The sequence below is a fragment of the Aquarana catesbeiana genome, linkage group LG13 (assembly GCF_042186555.1).
Source record: "Aquarana catesbeiana isolate 2022-GZ linkage group LG13, ASM4218655v1, whole genome shotgun sequence".
NCBI lineage: Eukaryota > Metazoa > Chordata > Amphibia > Anura > Ranidae > Aquarana > Aquarana catesbeiana.
In genome coordinates, this window is record NC_133336.1 from 133,939,989 (window position 1) to 133,966,969 (window position 26,981).

The following is a 26,981-nucleotide window of genomic DNA, read 5'->3' on the forward strand; positions in this document are numbered from 1 at the left end:
ATCAGCATTTCCCAGTTCTTCCTCTCCGTGAGACGATCGCGGGTATCCCCGCAGACATCGAATCCGCGGGACCCGCGGAGCTCGCATCGGCGCGCGTGCCTGCTATCCGGACCTCGCGAGATCACGTACAATAATGTGATTTCGTGCAGCGGAGCCAACCTGCCACAGTAAAACTGCGGTGGCTGGTCTGCAAGTGGTTAAAGTAGAACTAGGGGCGACTAGAGACTGGTGATGCAGGACGGGGTTGGACGGTGACACGGCGGCCATCTTTGTGGTTAGGAGCGTTGGACGCTTCATACTGCTCTGTACTTTCTTACGAAATGTGAGTGACTTTTACTTTTTATACAATAAAATTATCCTTTTTGATGGAATTTGCGCAATGAGCGTTTTCTCTTTACTCCCCATATACCACGATTCTTGAGAAGCATATACCCACTGGACTATACCTGGCTCTTAATCCTGTCACAAGGAGGAGACCTAAAGCCTTCCATCTAGTTTAGAGGGAAAGGAATATGTTTACGCTACTCCATTGGAGGATCGTTGGTCTATCCCAGGAAGATTGCCTCTCGCTATCTGTTTTCTACACACGTGTATAACCCATACACTGATGGTAAGGGTCAGTTTGTTTGGGTGTTGGTGATGGTGTTTACATCTCCTTTCTGAGTGTCCTTTCATTATGGATCTCGCTAAACAGAGTGTCACCACCTCCTTCTGATGAAGAGGACTTTGTTCAGCTATTGTTATTTTTATCTTTATGGGGACATTTAGACTTATTTTCTAGCGCTGCACCACTCCTCCTAAAGTAGAACTGAAGGCAAAACTTTTTTTTTCCATATTGAATAGAGAAAGAGAGGGGTTTTTTGCCACTGTGTCCAAACTGGGGAGATTTCCCTTCACTGCCTGCCCCAATGCCAAAACAGAAAGTAAGGAGAAATTCCTCCAAAGTAAGGGAATCCTTTGTTGTCACCAGAACAAGTTGTCCCCATTGGAAGATTTCTGCCCTATTATTGTTCTGGTGACAACCCAAAATTTTCTTTCACTTCCCCCCTCGGTGATAACGAGCACCAGGGCAAATAGAAAGGTTGAATCGCACAGACAGCACTAAAAACCTGACAGGTGTTCTAATCCCTCTCCACTCTATACAAAACTAAAAAAAAATGGTTTGCCTTTAGTTATTCCTTGAATGCAAGTATAAAAAAAATAGTACAATATTTCTTATAGAGCAGCAAAATGTTGTTAAAATGTTTTGAGTGTGATGAGCAGAAAAAAAAAAAATGTCTAATTTTTAGTATATTGGTTTAGTTTGTATGCATGTTTGTAAAATTTGTTAAATTTTAGTCTATTTTTTAACATACCATTTAATAATATGAATCTATGTGCCACTACTTATAGTGTAAATTTCTCCTGATTGTTAGGGCTATATATGAACAACAAACCAAAAGGCAACAAGCTCTGCCTGTCCTAGGGTAACAAAGCTGCTCAGTATGGTTGTCACCATTGGACAGGAAGTTCGAGTGATACTAAATGACATCCTTATTCCACAAAAAGATTCCATACACATACACTAGTTAATGGACCTGTAATATAATTTTTATGAAATCCTTTCTAAAGGCTTGTTTATGCTAGCTGTTTGGAGGTGGTAAAATCATGCAGTTGAGTTGTGTTTTTATCACCCCCTCAATGCTTCTCCTTTACCTAGAAAGGAGGCAGATGGGGGTGTACACATGCCATGGCTGCAACGCTTTGCTTCATGGCCATGACAGTAATTATACCCCCAATAGAATTGAGGTCATGCTGCAAGAACCCTGAAACCACGCACAATGCACATGGTTGTGGCATGGTGATCCAGCATTTAGGGGGGGATACAATGCCTCCTCACTGCTTGTCAAATGCTCCCTGAAGAGCAATCCAAATGGGGATCACTCTTTAGAGAGCAAAGCAAATGTAATCAAGCCTTTACTTGTTTTTCTGCCTCCTTGTAATGTGCTTCATGAGTTCCCGAACCCCTTCTTCTCCCTCCTCATATCTGTTTATTTGGAACAAGCAGTGTGGGTTAGTTGGGGTCATGAGCACTGCTCTATACACACACTATACATTCCATAGTTCATCTTGGAAACGAGCAAGAGAGTGTGGCTACATGCCTACATACAGTGGGACCATGGAGAATGAACGTAGCCATCATCTAAGCCTAGGGTCACATCTCTGGGGTTCTGTGTGGGTGTGTTTGCAGTCATTCAAATGAGCTGCTGTACCTGTGGGAAACATGAAAAAAAAAAAAAAGTCCAACCCTTTTCAAAACTGCAACTGCACAGAACTGCAAGATGCTGTTGCACCATGCGATTTCTCACACGTGAAAATGTGATGCTTTTCCAATGCATTGGGGCTTTCCATTAAGAATTAACAGCATATCCAAAAGAGCAGCACCATAGGCGTGGGCACACCCTAATGCGACGCAGATTCCCCTGCTGAATATTCCTACCCCCATGGTAGCTGAGACTACAAAGAAAAGAACTGGGGAATCTCTGTCCTCAGTGCCTTTCTCTGCTATTTCACCAAAGCCCTTTAATGGGCTCTCAAGCATCTTTTCTCCAGTGAGAATAAATGTAGTGTTTGCAGTCGTGCCTCATAATTGAGGTCCTCCAGTCCCCTTATTCGTTTTTTGTTGCCCTTCTTTGGATTCTCTCCAGCATATCCCTTCTGAGGATTGGTGACCAGAACTGGACCACAGTGGCAGGAGAATTGTTTTAATTGTTTTATCCCCTTTTTTTATGCATGCTAATATTCTGCTGGCTTTGGTAGCTGCAGCTTGACATTGCATGCTATTGTGCAATCTGTTATCTATTAGCACCCCTAATGCAATAGGCTGCACACACCTATGAGGAGCACGCTTGCCTGTGGGTTGGGAAATGAGTTCCATGACCCATATATGTGTGATCCTCATGTTAGGCAGGACAGAGCTGAGAGCAGCAATAGAAAAAAGAAAAGTAAAGAAATTTGGAACATGGAAGAATCTCCAGGTGAAAATAAAAGGGAAAGTGGGGGAAAAAAAGGAATAGGAATTCAGTCACATCTAATGAGCGGTAAGCTTTAAGTACATTTTGCCACCTGATGCTTGTACTATAATATTAATGCTACAATGGGGAGCAGAAATACATGACTTCTGTGTAAGTGATCCTTAGAACAGGATTGAAACACTGTAACACCTGTTCTTAGAAGAAGAATGATACCAATAATAATAATAATAATAAACCGATCACCATCTACCAGCCCCACGCATCCTGAGAATAAGTCATACACAGAATTCTTGTAACCCTTTACCTGGTCGGGCAGTGTATAACAATACACACTCCATGTACCGTGCACTCACCAGGCGGATCTGGGTGCTGATCAGTATGTACGGCATAGTGGTGATGATGGTGATCGCTTCTCTCCTCTCTGCTGTCACTCCACCAGCTCAGAGCTCTCTGCTGATGTGACCTTCGGCATTCCTGACACGCCTCCACTCGCTAGCCAATCACTACAACCAGAACAACATATCGTCACGGGAGGGGGCGTTTCCGGAAGTATCTAAGCTCTGCCAATAACACGTGTGTGCTCGGAGAGAGGAGCCGGGATGAGGGTGCTGAGCTGAGGGATGGATCTTTGTGTGGAAGAGAAAATGTTGCAGCTATTCAGCCTGTCCTGACGTCCTGTCTTTATATGTTCATTTCCATCACAAATCTAGGAAAGTGTGGTGAGATGATAGAAGTGAGAAATTCAGATTTCTGCTGCTTCACCTTTTGTAAGAAAAAAAAAAATATATAGCTGTCCCCATATTAATGAGTATAAATTGTGCATTTATTATGTTCTTTGCACTGGAGCATGCAAAGCATTGCCACTGTGATTAGTGGATGGTGGGTGCAATGCTCTGATTCCTGTAGACTCTACCTCCACACCATACACCGAGCTGGAGGAAGTGTCCATGGACTACAAGTTAGATGACTGGTGCTTCATTGAGATCTACAGTCCCTCTGCCATATGAGCAGATGGGAATTGTAGTCTTTTTGCATTCGTAGATTCCTATGAATCAATGACATGACATGGCAGTGCTGGCGGGGTGATGCCTAATTGCACCAAATGTAAAAAATTACCATATGCTGTAAAGGGGATGGTTTGGGCTGCGGAGGTTGGGGGGCTGCAGACCAATCATAAGAATGTGTATAACATGAAACGTCGTTAGAAGGATGGACTTCTCTTTTGAGGTCCCTTCACACATGTTGCCTCGTTTGTGGTCAGTGCCAGGACAAGATCCTCTGACACCAAAGCAAAGATGTCACACTGTTCCCAACCTTAAAGCAGAATTCCACCCAAAAGTGGAACTTCCCCTTTAAGGAATCCTGACCCCCTGACATGCCACATTTGGCACATATTTTTTTTTTTTTTTGGGGTGGGGGGGGGAGCGGGTACCTAGTTTTGACAGGTACCCAGCTCACACTTCTGCTCAGGCCGCCTAGGCAACCCCTCCCTCCCTGCAATCTTCTGAGACACACCACAGGTCCCAGAAGATTACCCGGCCCTTCAGGACGCACAGCGTTACTCATGCAGTGTGGACCTGGCTGTGAAGCCGCAAGCTGTCACAGCCAGGTGCCCACAGTAGTGATGCCACGGAGAGGAGAAGGAGAGAACCGAGGCTTCGGGCGGTCGCATAGCTGGACCGTGGGACAGGTGCTTGAGTGTTTTTTAAAAGTCAGCAGCTACAAAAACTTTTAAATTAACATAAAAAGGACTGGAACTCCGCTTTTAATTGAAATGGATGGGGCTTACTGAGATGGATGAGGTCTGCAAGGGAGGATAGTGGTGAGATCGGGCATCTGTGGATGTGAAGGAGGTAATTAATGGGGGAGAGTGGATTCGGAAGTATTGTGAAGCAATGGGGCACAGTACTTTTTGGAGCTATAAAGAAAGTAGGGGTACACACTACATGACCAGGAGAGAGGAAAAGCAGGACTTCAGTCCCTGGTGGGTGCCCAAGCAAATAAGAGATCTGTAGATACTCTATCAGGTAAGATGTTACATAATCAGTCTGACCGAAAAAAGACACAAGTCCATCTAGTTCAACCAATAGAAGGAAGAAAAAAAAAATTATATATATATATATATATATATATATATATATATATACACACATACACACAAAACCCCTGGCAAAAATTATGGAATCACCAGTCCCTGAGGATGTTCCTGCAGTTGTTTATCGTTGTAGAAAAAAAGCAGATCACAGACATGGCCAAAATCTAAAGGCATTTCAAATGTCAACTTTCTGGCTTTAAGAAACACTAAAAGAAATCAAGAAAAATAATTGTGTTGGCCAGTAACAGTTAGATTTATAGAACAAGCACAGGGAATAAATTATGGAATCACTCAACTCTGAGGAAAAAATTATGGAATCATGAAAAACAAACAAAATAACACTGTTGCACCACGTTTGGCTTTTATAACTGCTTGCAGTCTCTGAGGCATTGACTTAATGAGTGATAAACAGTACTCTTCATCAATCTGGCTCCAGCCTTCTCTGATTGCCAAATCATCTTTGCAGGTTGGAGCATTGTCATGGACCATTTTCTTTAACTTCCACCACAGATTTTCACTTGGATTGAGATCCGGACTGTTTGCAGGCCATGACATTGACCTTATGTGCCTTTCTTCAAGGAATTTTTTCACAGTTTTTGCTCTATGGCAAAATGCATTATCATCTTGATAAATGATTTCATCATCCCCAAATATCCTTTCAATAGATGGGATAAGAAAAGTGTCAAATTTCAATGTAAACCTGTGCATTTATTGAAGATTTAATGACAGCCATCTCCCCAGTGCCTTTACTTGACATGCAGCCCCATATCATAATTGACTGTGGAAATTTGCATGTTTTCTTCAGACAGTCGTCTGCATAAATCTCATTGGAACGGCACCAAACAAAAGTTCCAGCATCATCACCTTGCCCAATGCAGATTCGAGATTCATCACTGAATATGACTTTCATCCAATCATCCACAGTCCACGATTGTCTTTCCTTAGCCCATTGTAACCTTGTTTTTTGTGTTTAGGTGTTAGAGATGGCTTTCTTTTAGCTTTTCTGTATGTAAATCCCATTTCCTTTAGGCGGTTTCTTACAGTTCGGTCACAGATGTTGACTCCAGTTTCCTCCCATTTGTTCCTCATTTGTCTTGTTGTACATTTTCTGTTTTCAAGGCATATTGCTTTAAGTTTTCTGTCTTGACGCTTTGATGTCTTCCTTGGTATACCAGTATGCTTGCCTTTAACCACCTTCCCATGTTGTTTGTATTTGGTCCATGTTTTAGACACAGCCGACTGTGAACAATCAACATCTTGTGCAACACTGCGTGATGATTTACCCTCTTTGCCTACATACTAACAAGCAGATTTAATCTGATGCAGGTGTTAGTGTTTGTAATGAAATTTTACAGGGTGATTCCATAATTTTTTCCTCAGAATTGAGTGATTCCATAATTTATTCCCTGTGCTTGTTCTATAAATCTAACTGTTACTGGCCACCACAATTATTTTTCTTGATTTCTTTTAATGTTTCTTAAAGCCAGAAAGTTGCCATTTGAAATGCCTTTAGTTTTTGGCCATGCCTGCGATCTGCTTTTTTTCTACAACAATAAACAACTGAAGGAACATCCTCAGGGACTGGTGATTCCATAATTTTTGCCAGGGGTTGTGTGTGTGTATGTGTATATATATATATATATATATATATATATATATATATATACACATACACATACATATACATATACACACATATGCATACAGTATCTCACAAAAGTGAGTACACCCTCACATTTTTGTAAATATTTTAGAAAATGAAAAAAAAAAAAATGACACTTTGCTACAATGTAAAGTAGTGAGTGTACAGCTTGTATAACAGTATACATTTGCTGTCCCCTCAAAATAACTCAACACACAGCCATTAATGTCTAAATCGCTGGCAACAAAAGTGAAAATGTCCAAATTGGGCCCAAAGTGTTAATATTTTGTGTGGCCACCATTACTTTCCAACACTGCCTTAACCCTCTTGGACTTCGAGTTCACCAGAGCTTCACAGGTTGCCACTGGAGTCCTCTTCCACTCCTCCATGATGACATTATGGAGCTGGTGGGTGTTAGAGACCTTGCTCTCCTCTACCTTCCGTTTGAGGATAACCCACAGATGCTCAATAGGGTTTAGGTCTGGAGACATGCTTGGCCAGACCATCACCTTTACCCTCAGCTTCTTTAGCAAGGCAGTGGTCGTCTTGGAGGTGTGTTTGGGGTCGTTATCATGTTGGAATACTGCCCTGCGGCCCAGTCCTTGAAGGGAGGGGATCATGCTCTGCTTCAGTATGTCACAGTGCATATTAGCATTCATGGTTCCCTCAATGAACTGTAGCTCTCCAGTGTTGGCAGCTACAGTTCATTGAGTCATGCAGCCCCAGACCATGATACTTCCACCACCATGCTTGACTGTAGGCAAGACACACATGTCTTCGTACTCCTCACCTGGTTGCCGCCACACACGCTTGACACCAACGGAACCAAATAAGTTTGTCTTGGTGTCAGCAGACCACAGGACATGGTTCCAGTAATCCTATGTCCTTAGTCTGCTTGTCTTCAGCAAACTATTTGCGGGCTTTCTTATGCATCATCATTAGAAGAGGCTTCCTTCTGGGACAACAGCTATGCAGACCAATTCGATGCAGTGTGCGGCGTATGGTCTAAGCACTGACAGGCTGACCCCTCACTCCTTCAACCTCTGGAGCAATGCTGGCAGCACTCGTACATCTATTTCCCAAATACAACCTCTAATTATGAGGCTGAGCACGTGCACTCAACTTCTTTGGTCGACCATGGCAAAGCCTGTTCTGAGTGGAACCAGTCCTGTTAAACCACTGTATGGTCTTGGCAACCATGCTGCAGCTCAGTTTCAGGGTCTTGGCAATCTTCTTTTAGCCTAGGCTATTATGTAGAGCAAGAATTCTTTTTTTTCAGATTCTCAAAGAGTTCTTGCCACGAGATGCATGCCATGTTGAACTTCCAGTGACCAGTATGTGAGAGTGATAACAACAAACTTAACACACCTGCTCCCCATTCACCTGAGACCTTGTAACACTAATGAGTCACATGACACCGGGGAGGGAAAATGGCTAAATTGGGCCCAATTTGTACATTTTCACATAGGGGTGTTGCCACTTTTGTGGCCAGCAGTTTAGACATTAATGGCTGTGTGTTGACTTATTTTGAGGAGACAGCAAATCTACACTGTTATACAAGCTGTACACTCACTACTTTACATTGTAGCAAAGTGTAATTTCTTCATTGTTGTCACATGAAAGGATATAATAAAATAGTTACAAAAATGTGAGGGGTGTACTCACTTTTGTGAGATACTGTACATACCCAATCCTATATATATATATATATATATATATATATATATATATATATACACAATCCTATACCCATACTTGATCCAGAGGAAGGCAAAAAAAAACAATAAAGCATGATCCAATTTACTCCAGCATGGGAAAAATTCCTTCCTGATCCCTCAAAAGGGAATCGGTCTGTTAACTGTTATTCTCTGAAATATTACCTGTGCCATGTGCAACACAGGAAAGGCAGGGGGTGATTAGGGAGCTGAATGCATGGCTAAAGACCTGGTGTAGGGAGGAGGGATTTGGGTTTCTAGAGCACTGGGCTGACTTTTCATTGGGGTGCAACCTATATGCTAAAGACGGTTTGCACTTGAATGGAAGGGGGTCTGCTGTGCTGGGGGAGAGGTTTAGGGGAAGGCTGGAGGAGTATTTAAACTAGGATTGAGGGGGGAGGGTGAACTAGATTTACATTGGGCAGACAGGTCAGTTAGGGGTCAGACATTAATGGAGGGTGGAATGGGGATCGATGGGGGGAGGGTTATAGCAGGTGACAAGAAATTTCCCATGTTGCAAACAGCCATTGCAAACTATAGTGCCATTTGTACTACTAAAAATGAAATGAAAAGCACCAGAGCAAAATGTAATAATGCATTAAAGTGTTTGTACACCAATGCCAGAAGTCTGCCAAGCAAAATAGGTGAGTTGGAAGCTCTGGTGCATGAGGAGAGCTATGATGTAAGCTGTATTGCTGAAACTTGGCTTCAATCCTCACATGACTGGGCTATTAATATTCCTGGCTATGCACTCTTTCGGAGAGACAGGGTAAAAAGGAAAGGTGGCGGGGTATGTCTCTATGTGAGAAGTGATCTCAAAGCAAGTGTGAAAGAGGACCTGGTTGAAGGAGAGTGTGATGTGTCTGAAACATTATGGGTGGAACTGCATATAGATGTGCGTAGTTCAAAGTTAATCATTGGAGTTTGTTATAGACCACCCAATGTTAACGAGGAGGTGGAGACTCAGCTCCTTGCACAGATAGAAAGGGCTGCAAGGGCTGGGACAGTGATAATAATGGGGGATTTTAACTACCCAGAAATTGACTGGAGTAATGGCACTACTGGGACAGTTAAAGGGCAAAAATTTATAAACCTATTACAGGACAATTTTATGGTCCAGTTTATTGAGGCCCCAACTAGGAATGAAGCTCTGTTGGACCTGGTAATCTCAAACCATGCAGAGCTTATTACTAATGTCCAGATTAAGGAACACCTGGGTAGCAGTGATCATAACATGATTTCATTTGATGTTAGCTGTAAACAAGAGATACATACGGGAAAGATAAAAACACTTAACTTCAAGAGAGCAAATTTTCCAAGGATGAGGGCTGCTCTCCAGGATTTAGACTGGGAGAGAATATTTGCATTGATAAACACAGAACAGAAATGGGAATTCTTCAAAAAGACTGTTTGGGACCTCACTGCAAAGTATATTCCCATGGGTAATAAGTTTAAAAGGCTAAAAACAAAACCAATGTGGCTCACGGCCAAAGTTAAAGAAGCTATAAACAATAAGAAAAGAGCTTTTAAAAAATATAAAAATGAAGGAACACTAATGTCATTTAAATGTTACAAAGAATTTAACAGAACATGTAAAAAGGAAATCAAGGATGCAAAAATTCAAAACGAACAACATATTGCAAAAGATAGTAGGACAAACCCCCAAAAATTCTTCAAATATATTAATAGTAAAAAGGCCAGGTCTGAGCATGTAGGCCCTTTACAAAATAATCTAGAGTGGGTGACTGAGGACAAAGAGAAGGCAAATTTATTAAATACTTTTTTCAGCTCTGTGTATACAAAGGAGCATGGGGAGCTCATGTCCATAATAGGGGTGGTAGGGACACAGCCCCGAATGATCCACAATGGCTCAAAAGTGATATGGCCCAGAATTATTTAGACAGAATAAAGGTGGATAAAGCACCTGGACCTGATGGCATCCACCCACGGATCCTAAAAGAATTGAGCTCTGTAGTTTCAAAGCCATTGTATCTAATTTTTAGAGACTCATTAATGACAGGAACAGTGCCACTGGATTGACGCAGGGCAAACGTGGTGCCTATATTTAAAAAGGGATCAAAGTCGTTACTAAGTAACTATAGACCTGTTAGTTTAACTTCTATAGTCGGGAGGATACTGTAGCGTTTAATAAAAGACCACAGACGAGTTCTTGCTGGAAAAAAACATTTTAAGCAACAGACAGCATGGATTCATGAAAGACAGAAGTTGTCAGACAAACCTGATTTCTTTTTATGAAGAGGTAAGTAAAACCTTGGACAGAGGGGTGGATGTGGTATACTTTGATTTTGCAAAAGCGTTCGACACAGTTCCCCACACACGGCTCATGTGTAAAGTAAAGTCTACAGGCTTGGAAATATCAGTTTGTAAATGGATAGAAAACTGGCTAAAAGACAGAATTCAGAGAGTAGTGGTTAATGATTCTTACTCTGAATGGTCTAAGGTTATCAGTGGTGTACCCCAAGGTTCAGTGCTGGGACCCTTACTTTTTAATATCTTTATAAATGATATAGGGACTGGGATCAAAAGTAACATTTCTGTCTTTGCAGATGACACCAAGCTATGCAGTGGAATAACGTCCTTACAGGATGTCTCCAATTTACAAGCCGACCTCAATGCACTGTCTGATTGGGTGACTATGTGCCAGATGAGGTTTAATGTTGATAAATGTAAAGTTATGCACTTGGGGGCTAAGAATATGCATGCATCATACATGCTAGAGGGAGTACAACTGGGGGAATCCGTGGTGGAGAAGGATCTGGGGGTTTCGGTAGATCATAAGCTCGATAATAGCATGCAATGCCAAGCTGTGTTTTCCAAAGCGAGCAAAGTCCTTTCTTGTATTAAGAGAGGTATGGACTCTAGAGAGAGATATAATTTTGCCCCTCTACAAATCATTAGTAAGACCTCATCTGGAATATGCAGTTCAGTTTTGGGCACCAGTTCTCAAAAAGGATATTGGGGAACTGGAGAAAGTGCAGAGAAGGGCAACCAAACTGATAAGAGGCATGGAGAAGCTCAGCTATGAGGAAAGATTAGAGGAACTGAATTTATTCACTCTTGAGAAGAGGAGAATAAGGGGAGATATGATCAACATGTTCAAATGTATAAGGGGTCCATATAGTGATCTTGGTGTTGAGTTATTCTCTTTACGGTCAACCCAGAGGACACGGGGGCACTCTTTACGTCTGCGTATTTGGAGATGAAATCTCTTTTCCTCTAAAGGTTTCTTCACAGTAAGAGCTGTGAAAATGTGGAATAGACTCCCGACAGAGGTGGTTCTGGCCAGCTCAGTAGATTGCTTTAAGAAAGGCCTGGATACTTTCCTAAATGTACATAATATAACTGGGTACTAACATTTATAGGTAAAGTTGATCCAGGGAAAATCCGATTGCCTCTTGGGGGATCAGGAAGGAATTTTTTCCCCTGCTGTAGCAAATTGGAGCATGCTCTGCTGGGGTTTTTTGCCTTCCTCTGGATCAACTGAGGGTATACAGTTGGGTATATTGGATTGTACGATATTTTTTATTTTATTTATTTATTGTTTTTAAGGTTGAACTGGATGGACTTGTGTCTTTTTTCAACCTAACTATGTAACTTGCTGCATATTTTCGTTGGCAAGTTGTACGCTTGCAGAGCACATGAATCACAAGTTCTAGTTGGCACTTTCCCAATTTGTAGAAAATGTGCGTGGCAAGCCTCTAGCAAGAGCAATGTTGCAGTGGTGAGTCTACAGCAAGAGTTTTGCAAGTCTACAGCATGACAATTCAGCCACAGTGACCCCTGTGGTGGAATGACTATTGCACAAAATAACTGAGCCAGAACTTGCAGCATGCAGAATGTTTTCAAAGAAACTTGATCTGGAGTCATGCAATGCAGACTTGCTGCAGTTGTGCAACAAACTTGTGAAGCCTGGCAAGTCTAGCAATAGCTTAGCAAGTCATTTTTAAACTTGCAGCACAAATTGCTTGCTATCTGGGATGGAGGCATGCTGTACGGTAGCCATGCATTGCTTTCTCTCTGTGAGTGGGTTTAAAAAAAAAAAAAAAAAAGTTTTTTTGCTGGGATGGACACTCACCATCCACTTTATTAGGTACACCTTGCTAGTACCAGGTTGGACCCCCTTTTGCCTCCAGAACTGCCTTAATTGTTCATGGCATAGATTCAACAATGTGTTGGAAACATTCTTTAGAGATTTTGGTCCATATTGACATGATAGCATCACGCAGTTGCTGCAGATTTGTCGCCTGCACATCCATAATCTCCTATTCTACCACATCCCAAAGGTGCTCCATTGGATTGAGGTCTGGTGACTGTGGAGGCCATTGGAGTACAGTGACCTCATTGTCATGTTAAAGAAACCAGTTTGATATGACTTGAGCTTTGTGACATGGTGCATTATCCTGCTTGAAGTAGCCATCAGAAGATGGGTACACTGTAGTCATAAAGGGATGGACGTGGTCAGCAACAATACTCAGGTAGGCTGTGGCTTTTAAACAATGCTCAATTGGTACTAAGGGGCCCAAAGCATGCCAAGAAAGTGTCCCCCACACCATTACACCACCACCAACCCAATCTGATACAAGGCAGGATGAATCCATGCTTTCATGTTGTTTACGACAAATTCTGATCCTGCCATCTGAGTGTCGCAGCTAAAATCAAGACTCGTCAGACCAGGAAGCATTTTTCTAATCTTTAACAAGGCATTTTTGTCCACACAACTGCCGCTCACTGGATAATTTCTCTTTTTTAGACCATTCTCTATAAACCCTAGAGATGGTTATACATAAAAAATACTCAGACCAGCCCATCTGGCACCAACAACCATGCCACGGTCAAAGTAACTTTCTTGCCCATTCTGATGCTTAGTTTGAACTTCAGCAAGTCATCTTCACCACAAATCGTGTGAAAAAGTAAAATAGAGATAAATTGCTCATAAGCTATGTAAGATATAAAGAGGGGAAAATATTATTTAATCCCCTGCAGATTTTGTAAATGTGCCCACTTACAAAGAAATCAAGGATATATATTTTTTTATCATAGGTGTATTTTAAATGATAGAGACAGAATATCAACTAAAAATCCAGAAAAAACACATGATATACTGTAGATGTTATAAAATGAGTTGCAGTTCAGTGAGTAAAATAAGTATTTGATCCCCAAGCAAAACATAACTTAAGCCTCGTACACACAATACGATTGTTGGCAGGGGATTGTCTGTTGAGATATACAAGGAAAAGAGAGCTCACGGCTGCCCTAGTGTAACTCCATTTTAATGACACAAATGCAAAATTAAACAATAGAGGATTGCACTCACAAACATGGGACTTAGATCGCATGTACAGCAGGATGTATTGTTCGACTTTTTGCGTTTTTTTTTTTTTTTTTTTTGTGAATTATCGAAAGCGACTAACTACTTTAGGTTAGAATGATTATTTTCATAGATTAACCACTTGACCACTGGGCACTTAAACCCCCTTAATAACCAGACCAATTTTCAGCTTTCAGTGCTCTCACATTTTGAATGACAATTACTCAGTCATGCAATCCTGTACCTATATGAAATTTTTGTCCTTTTTTCACACAAATAGAGCTTTCTTTTGGTGGTATTTAATCACTGCTGAGTTTTTTATTTTTTGCTTTATAAAAGAAAAAAGACTGAAAATTCGGTAAAAAAAATTAATTTTTCTTCGTTTCTGTTATAAAATTTAGCAAATTAGTAATTTTTCTTGTTGGCCAAAATTGATACTGCTACATATCTTTGGTAAAAATAAGTACAAATTGGTATATATTATTTGGTCTTTGTGATAGTTATAGAGTCCAAAAGCTATGGTGCCAATATCTGAAAATTGATCACACCTGAATTACTGACAGCCTATCTAATTTCTTGAGACCCTAACATGCCAGAAAATTACAAATACCCCCCAAATGACCCCTTTTTAGAAAGAAGACATTCCAAAGTATTTAGAAAGATGCATGGTGAGTTTTTTGAAGTTGTCATTTTTTCCCACAATTCTTTGCAAAATCAAGATTTTTTTTTTTTTTTTTTTCACAAAATTGTCATATTAGTGGGTTATTTCTCACACACTGCATATGCATACAACAAATTACACCCCAAAACACATTCTGCTATAACTCCAGAGTACGGCGATACCACATGTGTGAGACTTTTACACAGCGTGGCCACATACAGAGGCCCAACATGCAGGGAGCACCTTCAGGCGTTCTGAAGCACCCAGGCCAATTCTGACATTTCTTTCCTACATGTAAAATCATCATTTATTTGCTAGAAGATTACATAGAAGCTCAAAACATTATATATTTTTTTTTAGCAAAGACCCTAGAAAATACAATGGCGGTCGTTGCAACTTTTTATCTTGCAGGATATTTGCGCAGCAATTTTTCGAACGTGTGTTTTTTTGGAAAAAAACCTGTTTTGTGCTTTAACCACTTCAGCCCCGGAAGGATTTACCCCCTTCCTGACCAGAGCACTTTTTACAATTTGGCAGTGCGTCGCTTTAACTGCTAATTGTGCGGTCATGCAATGCTGTACCCAAATGAAATTTGTGTCCTTTTCTTCCTACAAATAGAGCTTTCTTTTGATGGTATTTGATCACCTCTGGGGTTTTTATATTTTGCGCTATAAACGGAAAAAGACCGAAAATATTGAAAAAAAATTATATTTTCTACTTTTTGTTATAAAAAAAAAATCCAATAAACTCAATTTTAGTCATACATTTAGGCCAAAATGTATTCAGCCACATGTCTTTGGTTAAAAAAAATGTCAATAAGCGTATATTTATTGGTTTGCGCAAAAGTTATAGTGTCTACAAACTAGGGTACATTTTCTGGAATTTACACAGCTTTTAGTTTATGACTGCCTATGTCATTTCTTGAGGTGCTAAAATGGCAGGGCAGTACAAAACCCCCCCAAATGACCCAATTTTGGAAAGTAGACACCTCAAGGAAATTGCTGAGAGACATGTTGAGCCCATTGAATATTATTTTTTTCTGTCCCAAGTGATTGAATAATGACCAAAAAAAAAAAAATTTACAAAAAGTAGTTACTAAATGATATATTGGTCACACAGGCCATGGGCATATGTGGCATTGCACACCAAAATACATTTAGCTGCTTCTTCTGAGTATGGGGTTACCACATGTGTGGGACTTTTTGGGAGTCTAGCCGCGTACGGGGCCCCGAAAACCAAGCACCGCCTTCAGGATTTCTAAGGGCGTAAATTTTTGATTTCACTCCTCACTACCTATCACAGTTTCGAAGGCCATAAAATGACAAGATGGCACAAACCCCCCCAAATGACCCCATTTTGGAAAGTAGACACCTCAAGCTATTTGCTGAGAGGCATGTTGGGTCCATGGAATATTTTATATTTTGACACAAGTTGCAGGAAAGTGACAATTTTTTTTCTTTTTGCACAAAGTTGTCACTAAATGATATATTGCTCAAACATGCCGTGGGCATATGTGGAATTACACCCCAAAATACATTCTCCTGAGTACGGGGATACCACATGTGTGGGACTTTTTGGGAGCCTAGCTGCATACGGGGCCCCGAAAACCAATCACCGCCTTCAGGATTTCTAAGGCCGTACATTTTTGATTCACTGTTTTTGAAAATGAAGAAAGACAAGAAAAAAAAATTTTTTTTTTTCCTTTTTCAATTTTCAAAACTTTGTGACAAAAAGCGAGGTCTGCAAAATACTCACTATACCTCTCAGCAAATAGCTTGGGGTGTCTACTTTCCAAAATAGGGTCATTTGGGGGGGGTTTGTGCCACCTGGGCATTCCATGGCCTCTGAAATTGTGATAGGCAGTGAAAAGTGAAATAAAAAATTTACGCCCTTAGAAAGCCTGAAGGCGGTGCTTGGTTTTCGGGGTCCCGTACGCGGCTAGGCTCCCAAAAAGTCTCACACATGTGGTATCCCCGTACTCAGGAGAAGCAACAGAATGTATTTTGGGGTGTAATTTCACATATTCCCATGGCATGTTTGAGCAATATATCGTTTAGTGACAACTTTGTGCAAAAAAAAAAAAAAAATTTGTCTTTTTCCCGCAACTTGTGTCACAATATAAAATATTCCATGGACTCGACATGCCTCTCAGCAAATAGCTTGGGGTGTCTACTTTCCAAAATGGGGTCATTTGGGGAGGGGTTTGAACTCTCCTGGCATTTTATGCACAACATTTAGAAGCTTATGTCACACATCAACCACTTGAAGACAAAGCCCTTTCTGACACTTTTTGTTTACATGAAAAAATACATTTTTTTTGCAAGAAAATTACTTTGAACCCCCAAACATTATATATTTTTTTTAAAGCAAATGCCCTACAGATTAAAATTGTGGGTGTTTCATTTTTTTTTTCACACAGTATTTGCGCAGCGATTTTTCAAAAGCATTTTTTTTGGAAAAAACACACTTTTTCAAATTTTAATGCACTAAAACACACTATATTGCCCAAATGTTTGATGAAATAAAAAAGATGATCTTAGGCCGAGTACATGGATACCAAACATGACATGCTTTAAAATTGCACACAAACGTGCAGTGGCGACAAACTAAATACATTTTTAAAAGCCTTTAAAAGCCTTTACAGGTTACCACTTTAGATTTACAGAGGAGGTCTACTGCTAAAATTACTGCCCTCGATCTGACCTTTGCCGTGATACCTCACATGCATGGTACAATTGCTGCTTACATTTGACGTCAGACCGACGCTTGCGTTCGCCTTTGCGCAAGAGCAGGGGGGGGACAGGGGTGCTTTTATTATTTTTTTGCTTTTTTATCTTATTTTTAAACTGTTCCTTTCATTTTTTTTAATCATTTTTATTGTTATCTCAGGGAATGTAAATATCCCCTATGATAGCAATAGGTAGTGACAGGTACTCTTTTTTAAAAAAACTGGGGTCTATTAGACCCTAGATCTCTCCTCTGCCCTCAAAGCATCTGACCACACCAAGATCGGTGTGATAAAATGCTTTCCCAATTTCCCAATGGCACTGTTTACATCCGGTGAAATCTAAGTCATGAAATGCTCGTAGCATCCGGTTTCTTAGGCCATAGAGATGTTTGGAGCCACTCTGGTCTCTGATCAGCTCTATGGTCAGCTAGCTGAATCACCGGCTGCATTCTCAGAGCCAGAGAAAAACATGGAAGACGGTGTGGGGGGGATTCCTTCCCAATGCTTGTAAAAGCAGTCTAGAGGCTAATTAGCCGCTAGGATTGCTTTTACATGAAAGCCGACCGCTGGCTGAAAAGAATGATACCAAGATGATACCTAAACCTGCAGGCATCATTCTGGTATAACCACTCAAAGTCCAGCAACATACCAGTATGTTGCTGGTCCTTGTTGGGCATATATTGTAAACTTTTTTTTTCATGCAGCCTGTGGGCATCGTATACTGTATATATGCCGAATCATGGGGGCATCCTCCCGCAAAAGTTAGGAGCAAATCGCTCCTCCGCCCTCTGCTGCCCCCACGCTTCGGCATATATGCTGAAGTATGTAACTGTGGTGGTGAAATCACCTCCAACAGCCCTGGAGTCACAGCTTTATGTATCGTGGGAGCAAACGCTGTTGCTGTCAAGATAAATAAATCCGCGCTGCAACTGAATGGCGTACCTGCTAAGCAAATGATGGTTAACAATAAAACAAAGTAACATTACAGTATAACAGTAAGACTTACCATACCTGCAAAGCAAATACAAAAAAAATAGTAAAAAATAAAACATTTAACGCAACCTGTGCCTAAAATATATTTATGCCGAAGCATGGGGGCATCCTCCCACTAAAGGCAGGAGCAAATCGCTCCTCCACCCTCTGCTGCCCCCACGCTTTGGCATATATGCTGAAGTATGTAACTGTAGTGGTGAAATCACCTCCGACAGCGCTGGAGTCACGGCTTTATGTATCGTGGGAGCAAACGCTGTTGCTGTCAAGATAAATAAATCTGCTCTGCAGCTGAATGGCGTACCTGAAAACAAAAAAATGGTTACCAACAAAACACAGTAAACAGTAAAGTATAAAAAAATTGCATATCTGAAAAGCAAACATGGTAAAACATAATAACAATAAAACATTGCAGAATAGAATACAGTAAAAAAGAGCAGAACAATAGAGAGAGAATAGAGAGAGAGAGAGAGCGAGAGAACAATAAAACGACAACTATTTTTGTTTTTTTTTTTATTAGATTTTTTTTGTTTTTATTTTATTTATTCTTTTTTTTTTTTTTTTTACACTTTTTTTAGTAACTTTAACTTTTGTAACTGGTACCAGGTTTGGGTCTCTCAAAATGCCATCTGGCATCTTGGGAGACCCTGTGAAAGTGTGTCCTAGTCTGTGCAGTGCTGTACCCTACGCTAATACTCAACTAGTGTATGGTAGCGTTCAAAACATTCACCAATGCATAGACCAGGATTGTCAGGACAGGAGGGACAATAATACTGGGTGTCACGCCTATATCTGCGCTTGCTGCAGACACAACATCTTCTTTGGGGGGCTCGTTGGGTAGCGGTACTCGGGAGGACATAAGGAAAATGCCTCTCATGCAGCCGGCTTACTGCATTTGGTTGGGGAAGGTGAAGTGGAGCACCATCTGGAAACAGAAGGGCTCTGACGATTAGAAGTTACAAGTTATTACAATGCAAAGCAGGCTCTCTCCCCCAGCCTAAGAAGGCAATCTACAAGCCGCTGGGGAAAGCCCCGGCGATTAGGTCACACGGTGCCACATGCTCCAATCTGTTGATCGAAAAGGTGACTAAAAAGTGGCACGCTCGTGTAATAATTGTACACGTACAAGTGGTACCCCTTTCCAAATAAGGGTGACACCAAGTCCCACACAATCTTGCCAGCGCTTCCTATGTAGTCAGGGCAGTTTGTCAGCTCTACGTGACTATCTTTGCCCTCGTAAACCATAAAACTACATGTATAGCCTGTGGCCCTGTCACAGAGCTTATACATCTTGACCCCGTATCTGGCACGCTTGCTGGGAAGGTACTGTTTGAATGACAAGCGGCCAGGAAATTTAATCAGGGACTCATCAACGCAGGCAACTTGATGGGGAGTAAACAAGTCTGCAAAACGCTGGTTGAAGTGGTTTATGAGGGGCCGAATTTTGTAGAGCCGATCGCATTCAGGGTCTCCACGAGGACGACAGAGTTCATTGTTGTTGAAGTGCATGAACCGCAAAATCTGCTTGTATCGTGCCCTGGTCATGGAGGCAGAGAACAAGGGCATATGGTGAATTGGGTCAGTGGACCAATATGACCGCAATTTACTCTTTTTGGTTATGCCCATGTTGAGGGAAAGGCCCAGAAAGATCTTAAATTCGGAGACCGTAATTGGTCTCCAATCTCTGGCAAGGGAGGACTGGGGAATAGTGGCGATGTGTTGACCAGCGTATAAATTGCTTTGGTCCACAATAGATCTATAAAGATCTTCGGTGAAAAACAGCAAATAAAAATCCAGTGGCGTATAATCAACTGTTTCCACCTGAATTCCGGGTTGGCCAGTGAATGGGGGAAGTACGGGTGCTGCAGAAGTGGTGGGTTCCCAATTCGGATTGGCGAATGCAACAGGAAGGGCACTATGGGCACGACAGGCCTGTGTTCGTCTTCTTGGTGGCAGCGGAACACTACTAGTGCTTGCCACCTCGCCAGCTTGAACTGCACTTATGGGACTCGCCACGTCACCACGTGATACTGCAGTGCTGGATGTACGACCAGGGTGTACTAGGCCACTGGTGCTTGCCAGTTCACCAGAAGGAATAGCGGTTCTAGTACTGCTCTGCTCCATACGAGGGACCTAAGTTCTTGCACATCAAGGACAGCAGAAGAAGTTTGGGGTCTGGTACGCCAACACAAGAAAGGAGTTCCCCTAGGTGGACTTTACCGGCACTTGCATGATAGAAACAAATTTTTAGAAATAGAAGCTATAATGCATCATAAAAAAGTGTAAATTTTATTCAATTAGAGAGATACAAATATTAAAAGCAGAGTGGATATCATCCATAACAAAGCAGTGCTAATGGGTAAATACATAAAACAGTCAAGTAATTAACAATGGTGAAAAGGAACCTCTTTTCAAGCCCAACCTTGGCAGGGACCACAACTCCGTCGTCAGAGTCATCTGTCATGGAGCCGCTGTCCTCTACAGGATCGTATTCTGAGCCTGAATCTGACAGATGAGTGACTTCCTCTTCACTATCTGTCATGCTCAGAAACGTGTAGGCCTCTTCACTAGTGTACCTTCGATTTGCCATTTTGGGCTCTAAATTTAGGGGTACACTAGTGAGACTCACAGGCAAAAAAGCTCCTGACTGTTAGCGACTGATTCAAAACGCTAGCAAAAAACTGTTAGTGATCGCAGGGATCAGGCCTGACTCTGCGAACGCTGCAGTTATGTGTGCTTAGTGTTTTGTAAGTGTCAGTGATCGATCGATACTGCACTTGGGTGGGCTGGGCCGAGGGGCAAAACGCAGGTGCTAGCAGGTATCTGGGCTGATCCCGCTAACACTGTGTTTATGGGAACCCTAAATTGCTGGGGACGCTAGTATAGATCTGATCGGATCAGATATTGATCCGTTCAGATACTATAGCACTAAGGGAGGTGTATGCTGCGCGCATGGGTGTTAGCGGTACTGGCGCTAACCTGACGCTGCCTGGGGCGACGCAGACCTTATCTGACCCCAAAAAGGTAACTTATATCACCGCAATTAGGCAATTAGGGGGTTAAACCTTTATTAGGTAATAAACGGCGGGTGCCCTAAAACTAACCAGCGTCACCCGTAACACTTATACGGTGATCACTGGTGAAAGTTTAACTAGGGGGCAATCAGGGGGTTAAAACCTTTAGTAGGTATTATATGGGGGTCCCTGTCGCTATAAAAAGCTGACGGCGAACCTATATACTTACCTTCCCAACTAGCGTCACCTGTGCCACTAATACAGCGATCAGAAAAACGATCGCTTAGTGACACTGGTGACGGGGGGGGGGGTGATCAAGGGCTTAACCTTTATTAGGGGGGGTTGGGGGGTACCCTAGACCTAAAGGGGGCTAACCCTAACTGCCCTAACACTTATAACTGTCACAAACTGACACCAATGCAAAAAAAAAACTGCTATTGATGTCACTGTGACAGGGGGGTGATCGGGGGGCGACTAGGGGGTGAAAAGTGTGCCTGCATGTTCTACTGTAAGTGTAGTGTTGTGCAAACTCACATTGATGTCTTCTCTCCTCGGCGCCGAACGAAAAGACCGGCTCGAGGAGAAATGACATCACTTCCTCTGCCTCTGTTTACATTACAGAGGCAGAGGAATGATCTCATTGGCCGGGAGCGATCGCGAGGGGATGGCCACGAATGGATGGCCTCCCCCTCACCTCTGATCGCCAGGGGAGTAATGCCGACCGCCTCGGGCACCGGGGGAGGTCCGATCGGACCCCCCGCCCGCGGGAGGCAGATCACGTACAGGTACGTGATTCTGCCTGCCCGTGCCATTCTGCCGACGTATATCGTCGTGAGGCGGTCGGCAAGTGGTTAAAAAAAAAAAAACAGTAAAGTTAGCCCAATGTTTTTGCATAATGTGAAAGATGAAGTTACGCCGAGTAAATGGATACCTAACATGTCACCCTTCAAAATTGCACACGCTCTTGGAAGGGCGCCAAACTTCGCTACTTAAAAAATCCCCATAGGCGACGCTTTAAAATTTCTTACTGGTTAACTGTTTTGAGTTACAGAGGAGGTCTAGAGCCAAAATTATTGCTCTCGCTCTAACGTTCGCAGCGATAGCTCACATGTGTGGTTTGAACACCATTTTTATATGTGGGCGGGACTTACGTATACGTTCGCTTCTGCATGCAAGCACACAGGGACAGGGGCGCTTTAAAGATTTTTTTTTTTTTTTTTTTTTTACTGTTCATTTTACTTTATTTAGTTTAGTTTGCCACTTTTTTCCAAAAAATTAATTTTTTGATCACTTTTATTCCTATTACAAGGAATGTAAACATCCCTTGTAATAGGAATATGGAATGACAGGTCCTCTTTACAGTGAGATATGGGGTCAATAAGACCCCACATCTCACCTCTAGGCTGGGAAGCCTGAAATAATAATAAAAAAAAAATGATCCTGGCTTCGATCATAGCGGTGAGTCGGTAGAAGCACCAGAGGGTGGCGGGAGGGGGGGGGGGGGGGATGTCCCCTCTCGCCTCCCATAAGAACAATCAAGCAGTGGAACAGCCGCTATGATCATTCTTATGGTGTAGGGAATCGCCAGCTGAAAAAGCTGATATCTGAATGATGCCTGTATCTGCAGGCATCATTCAGATATCCTCGCACAGAGTCAAGGATGTCATATGACGGCGGACGGGAAGTGGTTAAAGCGCATTTTTTTTTTTTTTTTAACACAGGTTGTCCGTTTATACAATATTTCTAACACATAGCATGTACACACCAAAAATGACCCCCCAAAATAGATTCTCCTACTCCTCCTGAGTACGGCGATACCACATGTATGAGACTTCCACAGCCTGGCCACATACAGAGGCCGAGTACAGCCGAGTATGGCTGGGCATGGCTGAGCATGGCTGGGTATGGCTGAGTATGGCAGGGTATTGCCGGGTATGACTGGGTATGGCTGAGCATTGCAGGGTATTGCAGAGTTTTGCTGGCTATTGTACAGGATATTGCAGAGTATTGCACAGGGTATTGCACAGGGTATTGCACGGTATTTCTGAGCATGGAGGGATGGCTGAGCATGGATGGATGGATTGTGGCTGTGTCACAGAGCAGCGCTGTGGGCACTACAGATGCAGCCCACAGCGCTGCTGCCATCCGATCCCTCCCCCTCTCCTCTCACACTGAACCGATCGGTACAGAGAGGGGAGGGAGGAACCGGCGTCATGATATGATGCCGGTTTGTTTACATGTACAAAAAAACAAGAAAAATAGCCCTGGGACTTTAGATGAGGTGAGAGAGGTTTAACCAATGTCCACAGCGAACACTGAGACAAAATCAATTTATTCATTTCAAAATGTTATGTAACGGAGCGGTAACAACAATGATTGTGAGTTACCAGGCATAATAGCCAATGTACACAACACAGATGAACGTAAATATACAAAGATTTATTACAAATGTTATACATCAATGAGCAACACTAAAACTTGAAAGTTGCTGGGTCAGTAAATACACATACAAAATAAGATGATAAAATGTACATACATGTGGACAGGGAAGTATGTAAACATAATGCAGACATCAATAATACCCAGCATGTACCGGCATAAAACAAGCATCAATAAAGCCCTATGCATTTCGCGAGACCCTGCTCGCTTCTTCAGGGGCGGATGCATGAATGTTGTATCTGCAATGTAAGTAATAAGATCAATAAAGCCCTATGCATTTCGCGAGATCCTGCTCGCTTCTTCAGGGGCGGATGCATGAATGTTGTATCTGCAATGTAAGTAATAAGATCAATAAATGTATGTGGTTGGTAAATGGGGGCAGATGGAATGATTGGCAAGAGAGGCCTGATGCAGAGACCTCATACTTACCGAAGTCTGAGATGAATCGCCAAACGCTGGATATCAAGATGGCAGCAGTGTAATGCATCCAGCTCGGGAGCTGAGGAGGCGGAACAAAACAAAGGCCACAATAGGGGAACATCCAGAGGATCAGCACGGTCTGGATAGGGGTATTTCTCACTGCGGTCTCCACTTAGCCCCTTAGAATTGTGTCTGGAAAATGTCTGCAAGGATGCATATATATCAGAGGGCATCATAAATGCAAAATGAACTTATTGTATAGGGTTCTAAGCTTTGATTTATATATACATAAAGATGTAAGTAAGTGAATTAAGCTTATAAGAGTATCTTGGTATGAACAAACTAACTGAGATATAGAATATAGTAAATGCATGAATGCATGGTTATAAAACTGATATGAGCAGAGAGACTACGGGGCAATGTGGAATGATATAGTATTACATGTGTATAAAAACAATGTAACAGACCCAATAGATGTCAGGAAAGTAAAAAAGTTGTACCTCAATGGAGTGAAAAACATCCAATGGTTGTCAGTTTGTTCTTAGAGATGTGACCGCTCTATCCAATCGCCAAGTAGTGAATCAGAATCCCAGCCGTGCTGAACGTCCAGATATACCCACAAGACCCCGAAGGCTACACCCCCAGCGTCATGTACGGGCGGTGACGCATGGGCGTCCAAGAGACATCCACCATCAAAGGGGGGTGCACAGATGCAACAACCACCCAACCGTCCGGGATGACCCACACAGCCCACACCTGAGTTACCTCAGGGAGACGTCAGTGTATGGGCGTGGAAAACATGGCGCCGATGTGCAGGTGGCCATCCCCGTCAACAGACAGGAGAGGACAGCAAGAGATCAGGAACAGAGCTCCCCTATGCACATCGCAGCCCCCGAGCTGGATGGAAACTACTGCCACAAAAGACAAACAGCTAAAGGGGAACAGCTCAGCCCAGCAAGGCCCCCTGGGAGCAGTATGCAAATATAACTGGCCAAAGGGTGATAATACACTAGATGTAATATGGACAAAGGCCAATGGTAACAACAGACCAGTGTGTGGGCTGAATGGGTGTCTTCCACCCGGGTTCAATCAAAAAAAGGAAGATTAAGGTCTGGTGTGACCACTATCTCAGTTAGTTTGTTCATACCAAGATACTCTTATAAGCTTAATTCACTTACATCTTTATGTATATATAAATCAAAGCTTAGAACCCTATACAATAAGTTCATTTTGCATTTATGATGCCCTCTGATATATATGCATCCTTGCAGACATTTTCCAGACACAATTCTAAGGGGCTAAGTGGAGACCGCAGTGAGAAATACCCCTATCCAGACCGTGCTGATCCTCCGGATGTTCCCCTATTGTGGCCTTTGTTTTGTTCCGCCTCCTCAGCTCCCGAGCTGGATGCATTACACTGCTGCCATCTTGATATCCAGCGTTTGGCGATTCATCTCAGACTTCGGTAAGTATGAGGTCTCTGCATCAGGCCTCTCTTGCCAATCATTCCATCTGCCCCCATTTACCAACCACATACATTTATTGATCTTATTACTTACATTGCAGATACAACATTTATGCATCCGCCCCTGAAGAAGCGAGCAGGGTCTCGCGAAATGCATAGGGCTTTATTGATGCTTGTTTTTTGGGTATTTTTGATGTCTGCATTATGTTTACATACTTCCCTGTCCACATGTATGTACATTTTATCATCTTATTTTGTATGTGTATTTACTGACCCAGCAACTTTCAAGTTTTAGTGTTGCTCATTGATGTATAACATTTGTAATAAATCTTTGTATATTTACGTTCATCTGTGTTGTGTACATTGGCTATTATGCCTGGTAACTCACAATCGTTGTTACCGCTCCGTTACATAACATTTTGAAATGAATAAATTGATTTTGTCTCAGTGTTCGCTGTGGACATTGGTTAAACCTCTCTCACCTCATCTAAAGTCCCAGGGCTATTTTTCTTGTTTTTTTGTGCACTATTAGGGATGGAGGTGTCAGAGGGGTCACACCAGACCTTAATCTTCCTTTGTTTGTTTACATGTGATCGCTCTGTCATTCCGAGAGCGGAATTCAGGGAGGACGTCATAGTACGCCCTCCCCGGGTTTAAGCAACCACCCTGTAGCCGTCATTTGGCTATGGGCCAGTTGTTAAGTGGTTAAGGATGAATTTCGGTAAAAATACGACAAATGTTAATGTTTTCTATTAATGATAATAATGAGAATCTGACATATATATATATATATATATATATATATATATATATATATATATATATATATATATATATATATATATATATATAATGTATGTATGTATACACACATACACACACACACACATACAAACATATATAATTTTAATATATCACATTTTATATTTTAAATAGTATAGGTAAACACTATTTCTGTTTTTGATAAAATTTTATTAACCACTTCAGCCCCGGAAGGATTTACCCCCTTAATGACCAGAGCACTTTTTACAATTTGGCACTGCGTCGATTTAAACTGCTAATTGCGCGGTCATGCAATGCTGTACCCAAACAAAATTTGCGTCCTTTTCTTCCCACAAATAGAGCTTTCTTTTGATGGTATTTGATCACCTCTGCCATTTTTATTCTTTGCGCTATAAACGGAAAAAGACCGAAAATTTTGAAAAAAAATGATATTTTCTAATTTTTGTTATAAAAAAAATCCAATAAACTCAATTTTAGTCATACATTTAGGCCAAAATGTATTCGGCCACATGTCTTTGGTAAAAAAAAAGTGAATAAGTGTATATTTATTGGTTTGCGCAAAAGTTATAGCGCCTACAAACTAGGGTACATTTTCTGGAATTTAGACAGCCTTTAATTTATGACTGCCTATGTCATTTCTTGAGATGCTAAAATGGCAGGGCAGTACAAAACCCCCACAAATGACC

General features: G+C 41.9%; 1 protein-coding gene across 1 annotated transcript in view; it reads right to left on the reverse strand.

Annotated features, from left to right (window-relative positions):
* Positions 1-3,526, reverse strand: part of GCHFR (GTP cyclohydrolase I feedback regulator) — a 67,910-nt gene extending 64,384 nt beyond the window's left edge. Inside the window, exon 1 of the mRNA XM_073610039.1 lies at positions 3,368-3,526. Within this exon, the coding sequence (XP_073466140.1) occupies positions 3,368-3,403 (36 nt within the window). The 5' untranslated portion in view covers positions 3,404-3,526. The remainder of the gene's footprint in view (positions 1-3,367) is intronic.
* Between the last annotated feature and the right edge of the window lie 23,455 nt (positions 3,527-26,981).